Source organism: Parus major, chromosome 8, assembly GCF_001522545.3.
Source record: "Parus major isolate Abel chromosome 8, Parus_major1.1, whole genome shotgun sequence".
NCBI lineage: Eukaryota > Metazoa > Chordata > Aves > Passeriformes > Paridae > Parus > Parus major.
In genome coordinates, this window is record NC_031777.1 from 15,027,241 (window position 1) to 15,042,699 (window position 15,459).

The window sequence follows — 15,459 nt, forward strand, 5'->3', positions numbered from 1 at the left end:
CAAGCTTTCTTGATGAATAAAAATGCTATGTGTAAAACAAAATGTATTCTAAAAATTCATCATATATCAGACCTGTATTTTCAATACTCACAAATTTTCTTCTGTTCCTTGACTGTGGACAAATATTTGTTTTTTTACAAATGAAAGAATTATTCTAGGAAAATAAGCTATAGATTTCTTAGTACACTTATCTATTTAAAGGAAGAACTCAAAACAAAAGTTACTTTTCAGGAATTCTGAATTTATTTTTTTTTTTAGTTATAGAATTATAATTTCCAATCCAAAGCAAGAAATCTTGCTGACAGGAAACATTTTCAAAGGGCATGAACCATCAGAGGATCTGGAATCCAGATGTTAGCCGTATAGTTGTAAACAGAATTGATTAATAATAATTCAAAACAAAAAGCTAATAAAATAAGAGCATTTCTTGTACTTCTGTTGAGAACTGACTTCAACAAAATTAAGCTCTAACTTAAAAACATCTCTTCCATCCCTACCTTTAAAAAAGTACATTGTTGGAATTACGAGATGAAAATAGCCAGATTTTCCAAAACAGTGATTGCAGATATAACTTTCAGGCTTGTCATCTGTACAAAAGCAGACTCCACAGATACTTTTCAATGAGACATTTTTTATTTCATTTTTAAGGAAGAAGCAATGACTTGGCTCCTAGGAGGTACATTCCAAAAGAGCAAATATCACTACAGCATTAATCTCATTTTCTTTCCTTCTGCGTATGTCTTATTTTATCAGCTGCACATCTGAGTCAGATACACAGGAATTGTAAATTATCAGCTGTGTGAACTATCAAGTCTATGCTCAATATGATATCTCCTTTGTCCATGTGCAAAATTGCTAATGTCTCTATAGGACATAAAATAAATGCTTGTACATGACAAGATTTGTTCAGGGTGGAGTTGTAGATGTGGAATGTGCTTCTTTTGTTAATTTGAAGCACGAGACTAATACTATACATGATGAAAATAATTCTTGGTTAGGCTATACCTGAGGTGTTCATCTCTTAAAAGTGTAAAAAAAAAAAAAAACAAACCCTAAAAAAAAAGTGTATGGGTAAGAAATTGATAAAGGAAGCAAAGGTAAAAAAAGTACAGAAAGGAACACTTTCTCCACCTCACCATGGAAAAACAACAACAAAAAAAAAAACACCAAAAAAAAAAAAATAGTGCTAAAAATATTTCAGTTTAGCCGCATAAAAATGCAAGTTCAGGAGCTAAAGTTCCCGGAGCAGCATGTGTCGGGGGCAGGCTGCAGGCTGTGCCCTGGGGAGCAGTGCCTTGTTTCAGCGCTGGGACAGCCCCCGGGCGGACACGCAGGGCAGGATTGCCGCGGCCCGCCGGGAGCCGCCTTTAGCTCTCCTAAGACCCAACCTTGCAAACGCTTATGCACGTGAGTAATTTCAGCTGCCACAAAACAATTTATTCACTTGGTTTAAGTTTTTTCAGGGTTGGTGCAACATCCGGCCCCCCTTTGTAAATCCTAACCAACATGATAAAATAGAAACTCTCCTTTTCCTCACCCAGCTAGGTAACTTCATTTTTGCTGTATTTTTATTTTTATTTTATTTTACTGGAAAAGGTTACAGGTGCTTTTTTTTTTTTAAATTATTGAGTTTTTTTACAATTCCTTTAATAAATTAATGCATGCAAGCACTTCAAGCACTGATAAAAATCACACAGTTCAGAGGTTGCCTGTGATTTCATGCCTTCTAACAGTGATTTTTACCATGAGGAATGGTGCTTTTTAGAGACCAATGATTTTGCCACGAAATTGTGGATAAAGCTCAACGAAGGAAACTGAGAGAAGTCACCAGCGATTGTGAGCTCTCTTACATCTTCCTACTTTTCTACACTTTTTTTGTTGCTGATTTGTTTGGTTTGTATGTTCTGGAGAAAAATGAATGTTCTAACTGCTCCGTATTTAGCAAATATGAGAATTATTCTGTTATCATGTGGATCACTGACCAGTGTCTGGTGTTCATGATTTTCTAGCTGTGTTGCTCCAGAACATGCAAGTTTATGACTTAGTATGTGATCACCATGAGCTGGAAAGACTCAAAACATATGGCAGATCAGATGTTAGGCTCGGGGAAAATCAAAAATTAAACTGTCTCAGAGCAGTTGAGAGACTGCTTTGCTATATATTTTATGTGATTTGTGTGTTGTTGAGGGAGATGTCACCTAGGGAAAGGAATTGAAGAAAAAATAGCTTTAAAAAATGAACTGTTTGTATTATGGCTTTAAACATTAAAGTCTGGTCAGCTAAAAGCAGATGTTGTGAACTAAGATGGAAACTTGCCTGAGGCCAGAATCGAAGAAGGAATTCACTAATAGTAAGAAGGAAAAATGCTTTCTGGTTTCAGAATTTATTATACACAAAAAATGAATGCTTATTGCATACTTATAAGCACAAACATTTCCCCACTTTTATTCAGATTACTGAATAAAAGTAATGGCTTCAGAATCTAATTTCAGACAATGGGTTCATTATCAATCCTGATTATATTCTAAGGTCTTTGTAAAATCTTTTGTTATTCCACGCTGGCCAAGATCCTGTCATGTTGGGAGTAGGAATGAAGTGCTTCTCACCTTTGGCTGTCTGCCCAGTAATTAGACTGGGAGGTGGGCTAAAGCATCTAAATATGTGGTATAAAATTTGGAATATTGTAATACAACACAATTCTGATGCAAGTCTTTTAAAGAGAAGAATAAAGGAAAGACCTGAATATAGAGTGGATAGTAAAAATGAACGTAGTATTTTTTGCATTGAATTCTTAATTGATCTGGGCTTGCACAACTTGAGTGAACACACATGTAAATATACACAATGTCTAAGAATTTGAAATGGAAGGTTAAAAATTAATCAATATTTTCAAGAAAGAAAAACAAAAAATTGATTAAATAAAAATTATTTATGTTAAAAATCAATCAATATTTGAGAAAATATTCTCCTTTTCATCTATTTATGTATGAGAAAATACATATTTACAGTAGCTGCCTCTATAGTATTTGTTGAATGTCATGAAGCTTTGAACAACCTTAAATTTAGACTTTCTTAGACAGTTGTGCCATTTATTTAAAATTTGCTATTTCAAAAGCTATGCTCTAACGGCAAGTCCAGAATTTTAAGTTGCAGTATTTCATGGGGGAGAGGGGAAAGCGACCTAATTCTGAATTTTACAAATACTTAGTTATATTGTTTCAATTCATATAATTTGAGGAATTTTATTACACCACTTGAGCAGCAAGGAAAAAAAACTTATCATTTTCAAAAATACACTAAAACGATCCATATTTTAGGTATATTTATTTCTTCCTGCAGGAAAAATTTTCCTTATGAAAATGAGGATGGCTCAGGAATCAGCTGCCTTTCCTATCTTACACCAGGGTCGAAGTGATAAGGACTTTTCAAGAGAGTAATCCCAATAAATCTATGCTTGGACAAGCTCTAAACCCAGCACGAGTGGAGTGTCTCCACATTCCTCTCTGGCGGTTTTTACGGGGAATTTAGGCCCATCCTCTCCCACTGAAGGATTTCCGAGGTTTGTCAAGTGTTGCGCCCGGGCCGCTCCTCAGAGGAAAGGCAGCGGGTGTGAGGCGGCCACGCACCCTCCGTCAGGCTCCGGCGGGAGCCCCGAGCCCCTGAGGGAGCCCCGAGCCCCTAAGGGAGCCCGAGAGGCCCGGCGGGAGCCCCTTGAGGGAGCCCCGGGCCCCTGAGGGAGCGCCGGCCGCGCACAGCGCGGGTCCGGCTCGGGCCGCCATCTCCGCTTCCCGCCCGCCGCGCTAGGCCGGCTCCTGCGCGCGGCTCCCCGCGGCCGCCATTTTGCGCGGTAGAAGCGGCGGGAGGCGCTGTTGGTGAGGCGGGAGCCGCGGGGTTCTTCCTCGGCGGAGGGAGCGGGAGCCTGGTTGTGAGGGGCTCAGGGCCTCGCAGGGACCGGGGAGCAGCACAGTGAGCTGTGAATGTGCTCTGCGCCTCCGGGACATTTGCGGTTTGTTTGGGTCAGCACCCCTAAAGGCTGTGACCTTCACTTTGGGCCCCTGGAGAGAGCACTGTGATGAAATACGTGGACTGAGAAAAGGATTTGTTTTAGGAAGAAGGTAAAAAGTAAAGTGGCTTCAAAACTGAGCAAGTTCCCTCGTGGCCTGCAGTGTTTGTAGTACGTATAGGTGTTTGTTAAAGCAGATGCATGAGAGAGCTCTCAGGATTTGGCAAACGCCTCTCAGTATATGTGAATCAGTGGTCTATGCTGCTCCTGCAAACACCTACTCCCTCATTCTGCCATCTGGAATATGCATCTTCCCTGTGGAATCCAACCGCATTGAGCATGTGGAAAAGATGCTTTCTCTCCTGGCCATCTTGGAAAGACTTTGGGCTCCTCCTCACCCCTCCCACCCCCGCCTTTTTTGCTTGCTTCTTTTCCTTTAAAAGTCTGAGAGACTTTCCACTGTTCCCCCGCTGGAGCGGGTGGGTGAATGCAGATCTGCAGAAAGGAGTGCATTTCTTTTAAATTCCGAGTCTTGTAGAGTGCCCACGATATCTCCTTTTATTTTTATTTACATTAGCAAACAATTGGGATTAATAGAGCTGGTCAAAGAAAAAATGACAGGGCAGGGGCACGGGAGATTAAACATTGTGTATAACAAAGGCTGCTCAAGAATGGGAATCATAAATCCAGACCATTTAAATGGAAGTTGCATAATCATATATTGATGATTCTCCACCTGAGGTAGGAAAACAATTTCATACCAGAGTGCAGTATTTGCAGCTCCTTTAAGCTGATGGAGCAGTGGTTGTTCACTTGGATAGGCACTAACACAGATTATTACAAATTCAATAACAACCCTGATTAGTGTTCCTCACAGATACTTTCTGCTGCCACTACTGATATCAAGCCTGAGAGCTCCTGCTTTAGATTTACTGACACTAAAAACATGGAGGCAAAATTAAACACCTTTGTTAGATTTATCGGTATGACTTCTAAATTTTAGATTTATTAATGTGAAGGGGAAAGTGGCAAAACCTGGCAGTGGGGGAGTGGCAGAAGCTGGCAGAAGTGGTACTGCAGACTTACTGTGTGTAAAAGGGGCATTGACAGATTTCTTGTTTGAAGTTCTTCACTGTGTTCACAGATAGTTTTGATTACATGCTCTATATTCTGGTATTGTGAAATGTTTTCTTTTTGAAATTTGAAACCTCTCTCTGGAATATTGGAAGATTTACAGATTCTGTGAAAGAAAAATACTTCTAAAATTTTTGATCCACAGCTGACAGTTTACAGTAATTAAGTAAACCTGAAGCCTATTTGCAAAGCACTCATAAAGATCCTTTATGTATGTTACTAATGAGATGCTGGAGTACAAAAGAAGTGTCACCTTTGGTTTTGTCTCTGTAGATAAAGAAGAAAGCTTTGCTTTGTTATTCTAGCTCCAGAGTTGGCCTTTATTGAACTTTATAAACTTCATTTGTGTTTTACCATTTGTTTTAGTGAGTCTAAGATTTTTGACTCATGAAATCATCTGTGCAGTCTTTTAGTAAGATCTTGGCTTTTTTATGTTGTCCTCAAGCAAAATTAAGAATTGTAAAATTTCTTGAACAGAAATGCATAAAGATGCATTTCTAATGCCTACAGATGGTGCTAAATGAAAAACATTGAAATAAGATGGGGTATTTTTAATACTGATGTATACAATAAATGATTTAGAAATAATCTCTGGTCCTGATGTTTCAGAACAAACCTGTTAACAACTTCAAGGTGTTGGGCCCATACTCTAATTATCCGGGTAAGCAATTTGCATGTATGTTGAAAAAAGTCTCATTTGCTTGTAAATTGAAATAATTGTTGGGGTAACATCATAGTTTTATATTTTTAGATAACAGTATAATTTTGTTTTGGAAAAAATTGACAGGCTGATCGTAACAAAACAATTGGAGAAAAAAGAATGCTGGCTGCAGTCGTATAAAATAATCCTAAAATAGGCTGAGTTGGAAGGGACTCAAGGATCATCAAGTCCAGCTCCTGGCCCTGCACAGGGCAGCCCGAGAGTCACACCCTGTGCCTGAGAGCATTGTCCAAGCACTTCTTGATCTCTGCCAGGCTGGTGCTGTGACCGGTGCCCAACCACCCTCTGGGGGAAGAACCTTTTTCTAATGTCCATCCTAAACCTCCCCTGACACAATTTCAGGCCATTCTCTTGGGTCCTGTCACTAGTCTCCACAGAGAAGAGGTCAATGCCTGCCCCTCCTCTTCCTCTCATGAGGAAGTTGTAGAATGTGTGCCCTCAGTCTCCTCTTCTCTAGGCTGAATCTTAGCATTATTCTTAGAATTTAAATACTTTATCTGAATCTTTTATCTGAATCTTCACTCCTACCCGCTTATTCTTCCCAGGTATGTCATGGTAGTAAACGCTGCTTCAAGTGCTGCCCTACAGGGCTTTTTTTAGCAGCAGTAATAGGAACCATATTTTATCAAGAGAGAGCTTCTCTGTTTGAAGAAGGATTAAGAATGCAGTCAAGAGTTCTAAAAGAAAACAATATAGAAATTAAATATTGTCACAACAGATAAACTTTGTATTGCTTTAGACAGGTTCAAGTCTAGTAATTTCAGTTTTATGTTTTCTTGTGCTGCCCTTTGCGGACTAAGAGACTTCACATTTGATCTAAAAATGTTCAACTCTGCAGACATGGTCTTTTCACTGGATAGTTTATTTTATGAAAAACCAGATATGAGACAAAGGTAAACCTTTATTATTAGCTATATATATATAATTGCTTTTTAAAATGAATCATTTTACAGCAGTGTTTTTTCTTATGAATCACTTTTTTGTCTACTGATAGAAATGTGAGGCTAGAAATTTTTAGGTTCATGACCCATATTTTGAAATGTTTCTCCAAGCACATTCAGCGATGCAGGTGTATCTTAGGGCTATAAGAAATAAGGATTAGTAGAGGTTTTGCCTCTGTAATTTTATGTTATTAGAAGTCACATGAATTGAAGAACAATAATATGTTTTAGCGGGAGAAACAATAGGTTATTTATGGCTAGTGATTTTGAGATAGTTGTTGTGGAGGGTGCTTAAGAAATGCTTTTACCTCACATTTCTATGTTAAAAATAGGTGTCTGGAAAATGAAGAGCATAAGGCTTGGTTTATTGCACCTGCTCCAGCTATTGCTGAAATTCCAGCTGTGGAGGAGTTACAGAAGGAACTGGAAAAAAACTCAGACAGCACTCATATGGGTAAAGTATCATAGAATAGAATCACAGAATCATTGGAACAGTTGCAAAAGACATTTAAGATGATCAAGTCCACCCATAAACCTTACACTGCAAAGTCCAACTAAACCATAGTATTTGACATTGATATTAAATTACTCAGCACATAATGTGGCAGATCATTCCTCTTTTGCTGTGAAATATGAAATATTCTAGGTATGCAAGTAGAGACAAAGAATGTATTTGAGTTGAGAATGATGGTGTTAGGTGTGCCAGGAGCATGGCAGTCCTCTTGAGGCATTATACATGCCACAAGTTTACTGTGCAGAAGTTGGACAAGGTAAGAAGTATACTCAAAATTTCAGTTACTGCACTTTGTTTCACAAAGCATTGTAACACAGTGGGAAGTGGCTGTAAGATCATAATGTTATCACATGGATCTGATGGCCAGTCTCCCACCCAAGGAATAGGGAGTTCATATGAAACTCACTTTTTTCTTCCCTATGGGGGCATTAACCAAATTGCTCAGGCAGATAAATTTGAATCTGGTCATTAATTTCTGCCAAGTGGCATATTCCTAGACATTCAGGATTATCTTAAGGACATTTATTTTAAAGAATTTCATTGCTTCATGTCTGTCAACTAGATTTGTGCATTTCTTAGCTGCTGTGCTGATTTATGATATTCTCAATTTAGGAATTATACTAAAACAGAAGGTGGGGTTTTTCTGCTTTATGCAAGAATAACTCCATTAAGAGCTACTTATGCAAATAAGCTTTTTGATATTTGTAGGATTAGAGCTGTGGGGTTTGTGTCACAAACAGGGCATTGTAATTTTGAGTTTCTAGGTAGAGAACATTGAAATTAAGATAGCAAAATGGAGCTGTTTTGTTATCTTGTTGCATTCAGTTGCTTATTTCTGTTCCTGCCTTTGCCTTCCTGTTGCCAACAGCGGTGCTTCTTGATCCGGTCAGCCAGATCAGGACACTGATTCTACTGAGAATTAACCCTAAAAAATGTGGTAATTAACTGAGAAGGTTATGAGACCAGCCTGTCACCAACATCAGTTCCAGTTCTGACTGTTGAGATGCAATGTTTATCTCAATTCTTTGTAGTAGGAACTTCAAGCTAGGTCACTGTGTCATTTTTTTTAAAAGACCATCTTTATTCTGGGACAGGGTGAAGAGTTCTGTCATCAAACTATGTTGTTGTTCTGAAGAATAGTTTTCATCCTTTAATTTGCATAGGAAGAAAAGAAAGAAAGGGACCTTACTTTTATAACTTTTTAATTGACAATGCATGCATTACATTCATTAGCATAGGTCTTAAAATACACACTGAAGTTCTTGAATTAAGAGAAATATCAGTTTGTACAATAGATGTGAATTTGGCTGATTCTGTGTGAAAGATACTTGATTAAATGACTATGAATAAAAATATGAATATTAATGAAATAATAATTTGCAGTTTTTGTAGGAGGGAGAAAGCATGAGTTTATACAACAGTGTAAGAGTAACACAAAGGAAGTAGAAGATAAGTCATCAGCACCTGTTCATTTTGGCATAGCCCCTCAAAAAGAAGTCCTACAATTAAGTCTAGGAGAAAGAGATAAAATTAGTTTTCAGCATGAAAATCTGAAAGTGGTTTCATCTTTCCTCTCTTTCGATGAAAATAAATCTAAAAGAGTAATAGATTTTTCTCAGAAACCAGAAAATAAAGCATTAAGTGAAAACAGTGATGATGAGAGTGTCCATTCAACATTAAGAAAAAGGTACGTGTCTCCTCAACTCAGATAATTTATCACTGTTATTATTTTAGATAAATCAGTTCAACACAAAGTTTGGGATCCTTCAATTGAAGGTACTTTAGCAGGCTCCAGATGCTAATTCTTTCAGTATAAGGAAAAAAATGTTTCTTTTTGGCAATATTTTAGTACTTTAATTAAATGTGTCCTGAGCCCAGCTTCATTCATGAGAAAAGTAAGCATCAGGTTTGTTGCTTACATTTTAAAGAAATTTTTAGATTATGAAGCTCTTGGAAAATACTGCTTTGAATTCTTTATCTGCATGGTGGTAAGGAAGAAGGCTGAGATGATTTGCTTTGCCTAGCAGAGGTCAGCCAGTCAGGAATACCTTGAGCAGCTCTCAGTGTGATTTCAATGCTGCCTGGGAGGAGAGGTTTTATCGATAAATTGCTCTTCTGTGTCCAGCTCCTCCCTTTCCTCAGAACCTGGTTGTCTGTATTGGTTTTAATGGGGCAGAAATTGAGAGTTAATCTGCTGTTAGGAGTCAGAGCTCATCTGGACGGCAATTTATTCTTTCATGTTCTTCCTGGAAGGGAAATAAAGTTAAAATGTATCTTTAAAGGAGTCTTCAGGTCAGATTACAAAAAGTTATATACAATTTTATTATTTATATATCTTACTAGTTTCACTGCTAATACCAATGTATATCTAATATTTTTCAAATATTAGCTAAACTGTAACATTCCAACAAGCTAAAGAAAATTCTGCATCTTTTGCAGCTTATTTAGAAAGTCTGGCAATGTGCATAAAAATACAGCATTTAAAGCCGGTTCTTTTGATGTGAAAGAGATGGGTACTTACTTAAATACAAGTGAAAACATGAAAGAAGTGACAGAAGAAGGTTTTTTGAGAAAAAATCATCATGCTCCAATAACTGAAGACTCAGATTTTACTTTGCATAGGGTAAATAATGCGGCAATTGTGTCTGAAAATGGAATTAAAATTCAATCATTTTCTAATGCTTCAGAGATTCTGGATCTGACAGGTAATTATTTTTACTCTGTTTAAAGAAAAATAGTCCATTGTCTGAATTTGGTACATAATAATAAAGGGTATCCAAGATCTGAAGTAGAGTGAAGAACATTTTCCCATCAGCTCAGGGTGAGATAATTGGCTAAAATTGATAGGATGTATTGTAGTCCTATGGAACTTAATTGCATTGTTGTTTAATATGAATTGGCTAAGCAATTTATGAAGAAGATTCAGATTTTCAGAAGTGCTAAGTTGTGTAAACCTATTTGAAAATGTCACTTCACATCCCCTCAGCAATTTGAAAAGAAACAGCCTTGTCCCTTCATGTGGTAAAGAATTTCATCTTCATTTGAAACCAGAAATTGAAAATTAAATGTTTATTTGTGTTGTGGCTCATATTTATATCTTTCTAGAAACATATTTTAAGTAGGAGATCCCTAGAAAATAGAGAGAAGTGGTGAGATTTTGATGAAATGATAAAATAATTGTTTTAGAAATTATTTTTGGCTTTTAATAGTTTTTAACTAAATGCAGTTTATTTTCTAGATTTTAAACATTTTGGAACATGACACATCTGTGGAATGTACCTTGTGTGCCTAAATACTGCAGAAATATGGAGTAGAAAATAAGTTCCAGCAGAAAAATGTAGGGCAGAGTGGTGGCTTAGGATGGGATTTGGAAACAGTCAGGAATGAAAAGTGTGATTCCTGTCTGACTGCCTTATGAGCAGTGGTGATTCGATTTGTGGGTGAAGGGACAGCAGTGGATATCGTTTACTTTGCCTTCAGCAAGAGTTTTCATAGAATCAGAATGGTTAAGAAAGACCATCTTCCACAACATTCTGGGACCGTTGGTAGGGCACTAGCAGTGGATCAGCAATTGCCTGGTGTGAAAATGGTTGGCCAGGCTCTGAGTGGGGAATGGGTCACACTGCCCACGTGCCAGCTGCAATGGGAGTACTGCAGGGGTCTGCCCTGCAGGAGGGGCCTTACAGCAGTCTCATGAAATTCAGCAGGAGCAAACCCACAGTCCTACCCCAGGGAAAGACAAGAACCCCTGGGGTTTCCCTGGGATGGTTTGACTGGGGAAAAGTGGAAAACTGCCCAGGGTCTGGCGAACAGCTTATTGGACTTGAGTGAGCAGTGTGTCCCAGCAGTTACAAAGGGCAGCAGCATGCTGGGCTTTGTTAACAAAGCCAGGAAGTTAAGAGAAGTGATTGTCCATTTCTTGGCTCTCTTGAGACCACACCTAGATACTGCATTAAGTTTTGAGACATCCTTCAAATGGAGTGAATTCATCAAAGGGCCAACATGATGGTCTTTTCAAATTATGAGGTAGTGCCTTCCCTGTCCTATCCCATAATCTTCTTTTTATCGCATGAACCTTGTTACAGTGTTGAAGCTCCTGACAGAACTCACGGCTTGGGGTCAGGAAGATACTTGTCATGGTTATTGGTTGAAAATGAAACTGATTTTATAAATTTACTATTTTTACTTCTTTAGGAACTACAGGAAGAAAACTGGAAATTTTGAGGGCTGTTACAGAAATACGTATCCTTGTATTTGCTGTATCTGATTTTCCTAATTTTATTACAGTGCTGTTACATTTGCAAAATTATAATGTTTAATTTGTAGCCATAGGAATGAATGCATTGCATTGTAATAGTTTCAATTTGTTGCATAATGCTGGGAATCAAATGTTCAATAGGTGTTTGTCCTTTTGACTTCCAAAGCTAGCATGAAAATAAGACAATTTATAGATCATTCATTGCTAAGAAAGTTCATTCTTATTTCAAACATTCAAATTTTGCCCTCAAAACTTTATTTTTAAAATGTGAAATTTTAATTTGCATAATATATATTTCAGCCATTTTCTGTGCAAGCTTACACATACACATTTATTCCCATACACTTTAAATAAAGGAAAAACAAACTGTTATTTAGGCTTATTAGGAGAACTGAATCTCACTTTCTCTCACATTTTCTTAAAAGAAAATTAACTTCACATATTACTTCTTGGTGTGCCCTTATGTTGTAGTATGCCTATATTGTATTTTCATTCTTTAAGCAGATTTTACCATAATTTTCTTTCTTCTTGGCCCTGCCTTGAACATGTAATATAATTGAGCATTCATCTATATCTGTCAAACTTTTGATTTTTTACACTCTTGAGTATCTTGTTTCTAATTACCTGTCAAGTGGTAGGTTAAATATCAGAAATTGTCTAAATTTAGGCACCTTAAATTAATGTAAATAACTTTAAAAAGTAATAATTTTCAAAATGAATGAGGATTCCATTATTGTGAATTTACCAATTACAGATCATTAATGCTTTGCAGTTTGAGAACAGATCACTAATGTAGAACATGGATTTTAAATAAGTATTTTATTTGAAAATTCTTTTTTTTCTTTAGTCTAATGCTACTTGCTTACCTTTACCCATTTTTAATGTTTAACTGGTTTTAGTTCTTGCTTTACTCCTGTATCTTTTCCTCTGTAGACATTAAATGTAACATGGATCTGAGGCCTTAGCAGTTCATTGCTCCTGCTGGTGTCATACCTGGCTCTGTGCTCATCCTCTGCCTGATGAAATGGCCACAGTCAGGCTGCTTGTGTGGCTGCTCTGCAAGTCCAGCCAAGGATCAGCTCTCTCATCTGGAGCTGTAACCTAACAGTTCTCTCTTTTCATCTTCTGCATGTTTTAGATAAGAATGTTGTCTGAAGAACACGCATTGTTGGCAATTGCTACTGTTATGTCTGGGCATACAGTATTATGGTAATTAATTTGTGTTGTATTACAAATGCTATGTGACCACTGACACCTTGGGCTAACAGCAGTGTTCTTCTTGTACTTGTATCTGGTTTGTCCATTGCAGCTTCACATTCCATAATTGTCTGCTATTCCATGAAGCCTGTGTTAGGGAGGAGGTTCCTGATTATTGATAATCCTGAGACCTCTCAAATAGGTTGTGTTTTTTTCACTGTTAGGGAATATATGGCACACCAAGAATATAAAGCTACTGAATCATTTAATAGGTACTTTGGGATAACTTTTTACAAGCCTGTGAAAGAGTGTGGTGTGTTTTCAGTTCGCATTTAGTTTGTGAGAACAAGATACATTTACATTCCTACAATTTTATAATTTTAGCTCTAGTATTTTAAATTCCTTAATACTCTCAAGCAACCCAATTTAGGAGTATTTTTAAGGAGTTCCCATATTTTAACTATGCACAATCAAAAGCTTTGGATGATGTAAGTATGGAATATAAACTGCAACTGCAAGTAGTACTTTGTAGATAAATTTAAGTGGTACTTTGATATTAAGAACATAAATGGGTTAGAAAACTCTAATGTATCTAGAACCTCTTCCTGGAATAGTTTATCAGGGTTGTGCTTAGCTGGGAGAAGAGACCAGAAGAACTTTAAAAACTGTTTTTCTCAGTTTAAAATATCTTTGTGTGAAGATGAGAATTATATTTCTGTTTATGCATACAGATTAGTAATATATTTGCATGGAGGAAGGGTGGGTGGATGAGTGAGTGAGTGAGTGACATGGGTGAGTGACACTGCGGGGGAGGAAAGAGGGAAGAATCAATCTTGTCAGAAGGAGCCTGGCATGGACATACCTGGCTTCTAAGATGGTGGAAGATAAAATGTGTGGGAAGGAAGCACAGTTATGCAAACCTTTTATTTGTCATTATTGAAAACTTAACAGGACTTGGCCATTCTTTCTTAGCTTTTATATACAGACAGGAACTTTGTGATTTGTGCTCCGACTGGCTCTGGAAAGACTGTAATGTTCGAGCTAGCTATTACCAGATTACTCATGGAAGCCCCACTGCCTTGGTTAAATATTAAAGTTGTTTACAGTAAGTATTATACAGCTTTAAGCATTTTGGTGACAGAGCAGAAAATGTCATTCTGCAAATGCAGAGATCTGGAGTGAGTCCAGGAATAATATTGAGATTAAATACATTAAGAAATTGCAGCCTACTTAATTATTTTAAAAGTTGGTTTAATGTTTATTTGTGGTACCATTGTAACTATTATTAGTGTTTAACAGCATTGTGTAATTGCATTATTCAGCATTGCCTATACAAATAAAAATTAGAAAATCCTGTAGCAGTTTGTCCTCCAAGAAGGCAAGAGGTACACAAAAAGGTAAGGAAGGAAAGCAAAGGAAACTAAAACAAATTCTTAGTGCATGGTTTCTGGCTGACACTGTCTTTTTTATGGCTGGCTGTTGCTCTAAGATGAGGATCAAATTTTCCAGCATTCACTTACCTGGCAAAGTTTCCTGCTGTGTTCTGTATACTACCTCAGAGGCGCCAGAACTGTCGTCTTCATGGGTTTAACTGATCTGTGTAGAAATATGAAAATACTTGGAGATAGTCATACCAATTATACTTTTTTTTCTTTTGTTTCTGGAGAACTGAGTTCACATCATGTAAATTTGATTAAATTGGTGATTTTGTCCCAGTTTTAATCTGTTAAACTGATATGTTTGTCAGTCTTTCTATTAAATGTTTCATCTTTATATTACCAAAAATTTAATTTTTGGTTTTAATTCCATTTTGTTCAACTTTTTACAATAAATCTAGTGTTGCTTTAGAGTTTACTGTGTACTGTAAACTGATCTTAGAAGCAGTCATGTGCTACAGGTTCTTTATCAGCTGAACCAGGTTGAGTGTATGGTAGTAGCTTCCACTTGCCCTGGTAGAACTGATACAACTTGTTTGGTTGGAACTGTCAGTAAGGAAGCAGTTACCTGCTAGTGGAGTTATGTCTGCTGACCTTTCCAGATTCTACAGTGATGGAGAAGGAGACTTGTCAGTTCTCTGCATGTTGGAACAGAGGTGGTAATCAGACTATGTCCTGCTGGTGTGAGCACTGGTGCCTGGTTCATCAGTGGCCCCATGTATGTGAATTAGCTTGCAGTAGTTCTGTAGAGTTGTCAGTAGCTTTGCATTGAAGGGCTGGTGACTGTAGTTCCAGGAGCAACCACTTGTTTCTCACATTCTTGCGTTACTAAAGATGATTAGCTATGTGATTTTGTGAATTACTTGCCATTAGCTTAATCAGTTTTCTGGAGATAATTTTTTCTCTGATACTCTTATGAGATTTTACACCTCTTTCTGAAGCAAAGACTGGTTCTTTACATCTCTTTGTTTTAGGGATAATTTGTGAGCTAATATGCAGAAATCATTCATATTCCAGTGGCTCTAAATAAGCTAGGATGTCATCACTGCAAGATCTGTTATACTAGGGCTGTTTTCAGCTCATGCATAGGTTGCCTCTTTCACTTAAATCACTGCATTTTCCATATAGATTAATCATCCAGTATAGCCTTACATGTTATTGTGTTGTTAATATCAGTCCTTATTGAGAATTACATCTGATTCCTGGAAAAAAAGAATCTACAAAAGTACAGTGTGTATCCTCAGGGAAAAAAAAT

At 37.3% G+C, this 15,459-nt stretch overlaps 1 protein-coding gene across 7 annotated transcripts in view; it reads left to right on the top strand.

Moving 5' to 3' along the window:
• Positions 1–1,742: 1,742 nt before the first annotated feature.
• HFM1 (helicase for meiosis 1) overlaps positions 1,743–15,459 on the top strand; it is a 37,457-nt gene continuing 23,740 nt past the window's right edge. For 2 of the 7 annotated variants that reach the window (XM_015636027.3, XM_015636036.3), the window contains exons 1-9: positions 3,446–4,115; positions 5,747–5,798; positions 6,659–6,751; positions 7,132–7,253; positions 8,697–9,000; positions 9,753–10,018; positions 11,508–11,555; positions 13,186–13,256; positions 13,741–13,873. In XM_015636027.3, the coding sequence (XP_015491513.1) occupies positions 6,681–6,751; positions 7,132–7,253; positions 8,697–9,000; positions 9,753–10,018; positions 11,508–11,555; positions 13,186–13,256; positions 13,741–13,873 (1,015 nt within the window). In that variant the 5' untranslated portion in view covers positions 3,446–4,115; positions 5,747–5,798; positions 6,659–6,680. The other 5 variants (XM_015636028.2, XM_015636032.3, XM_015636029.1 and 2 more) reach the window with 5 other exon arrangements.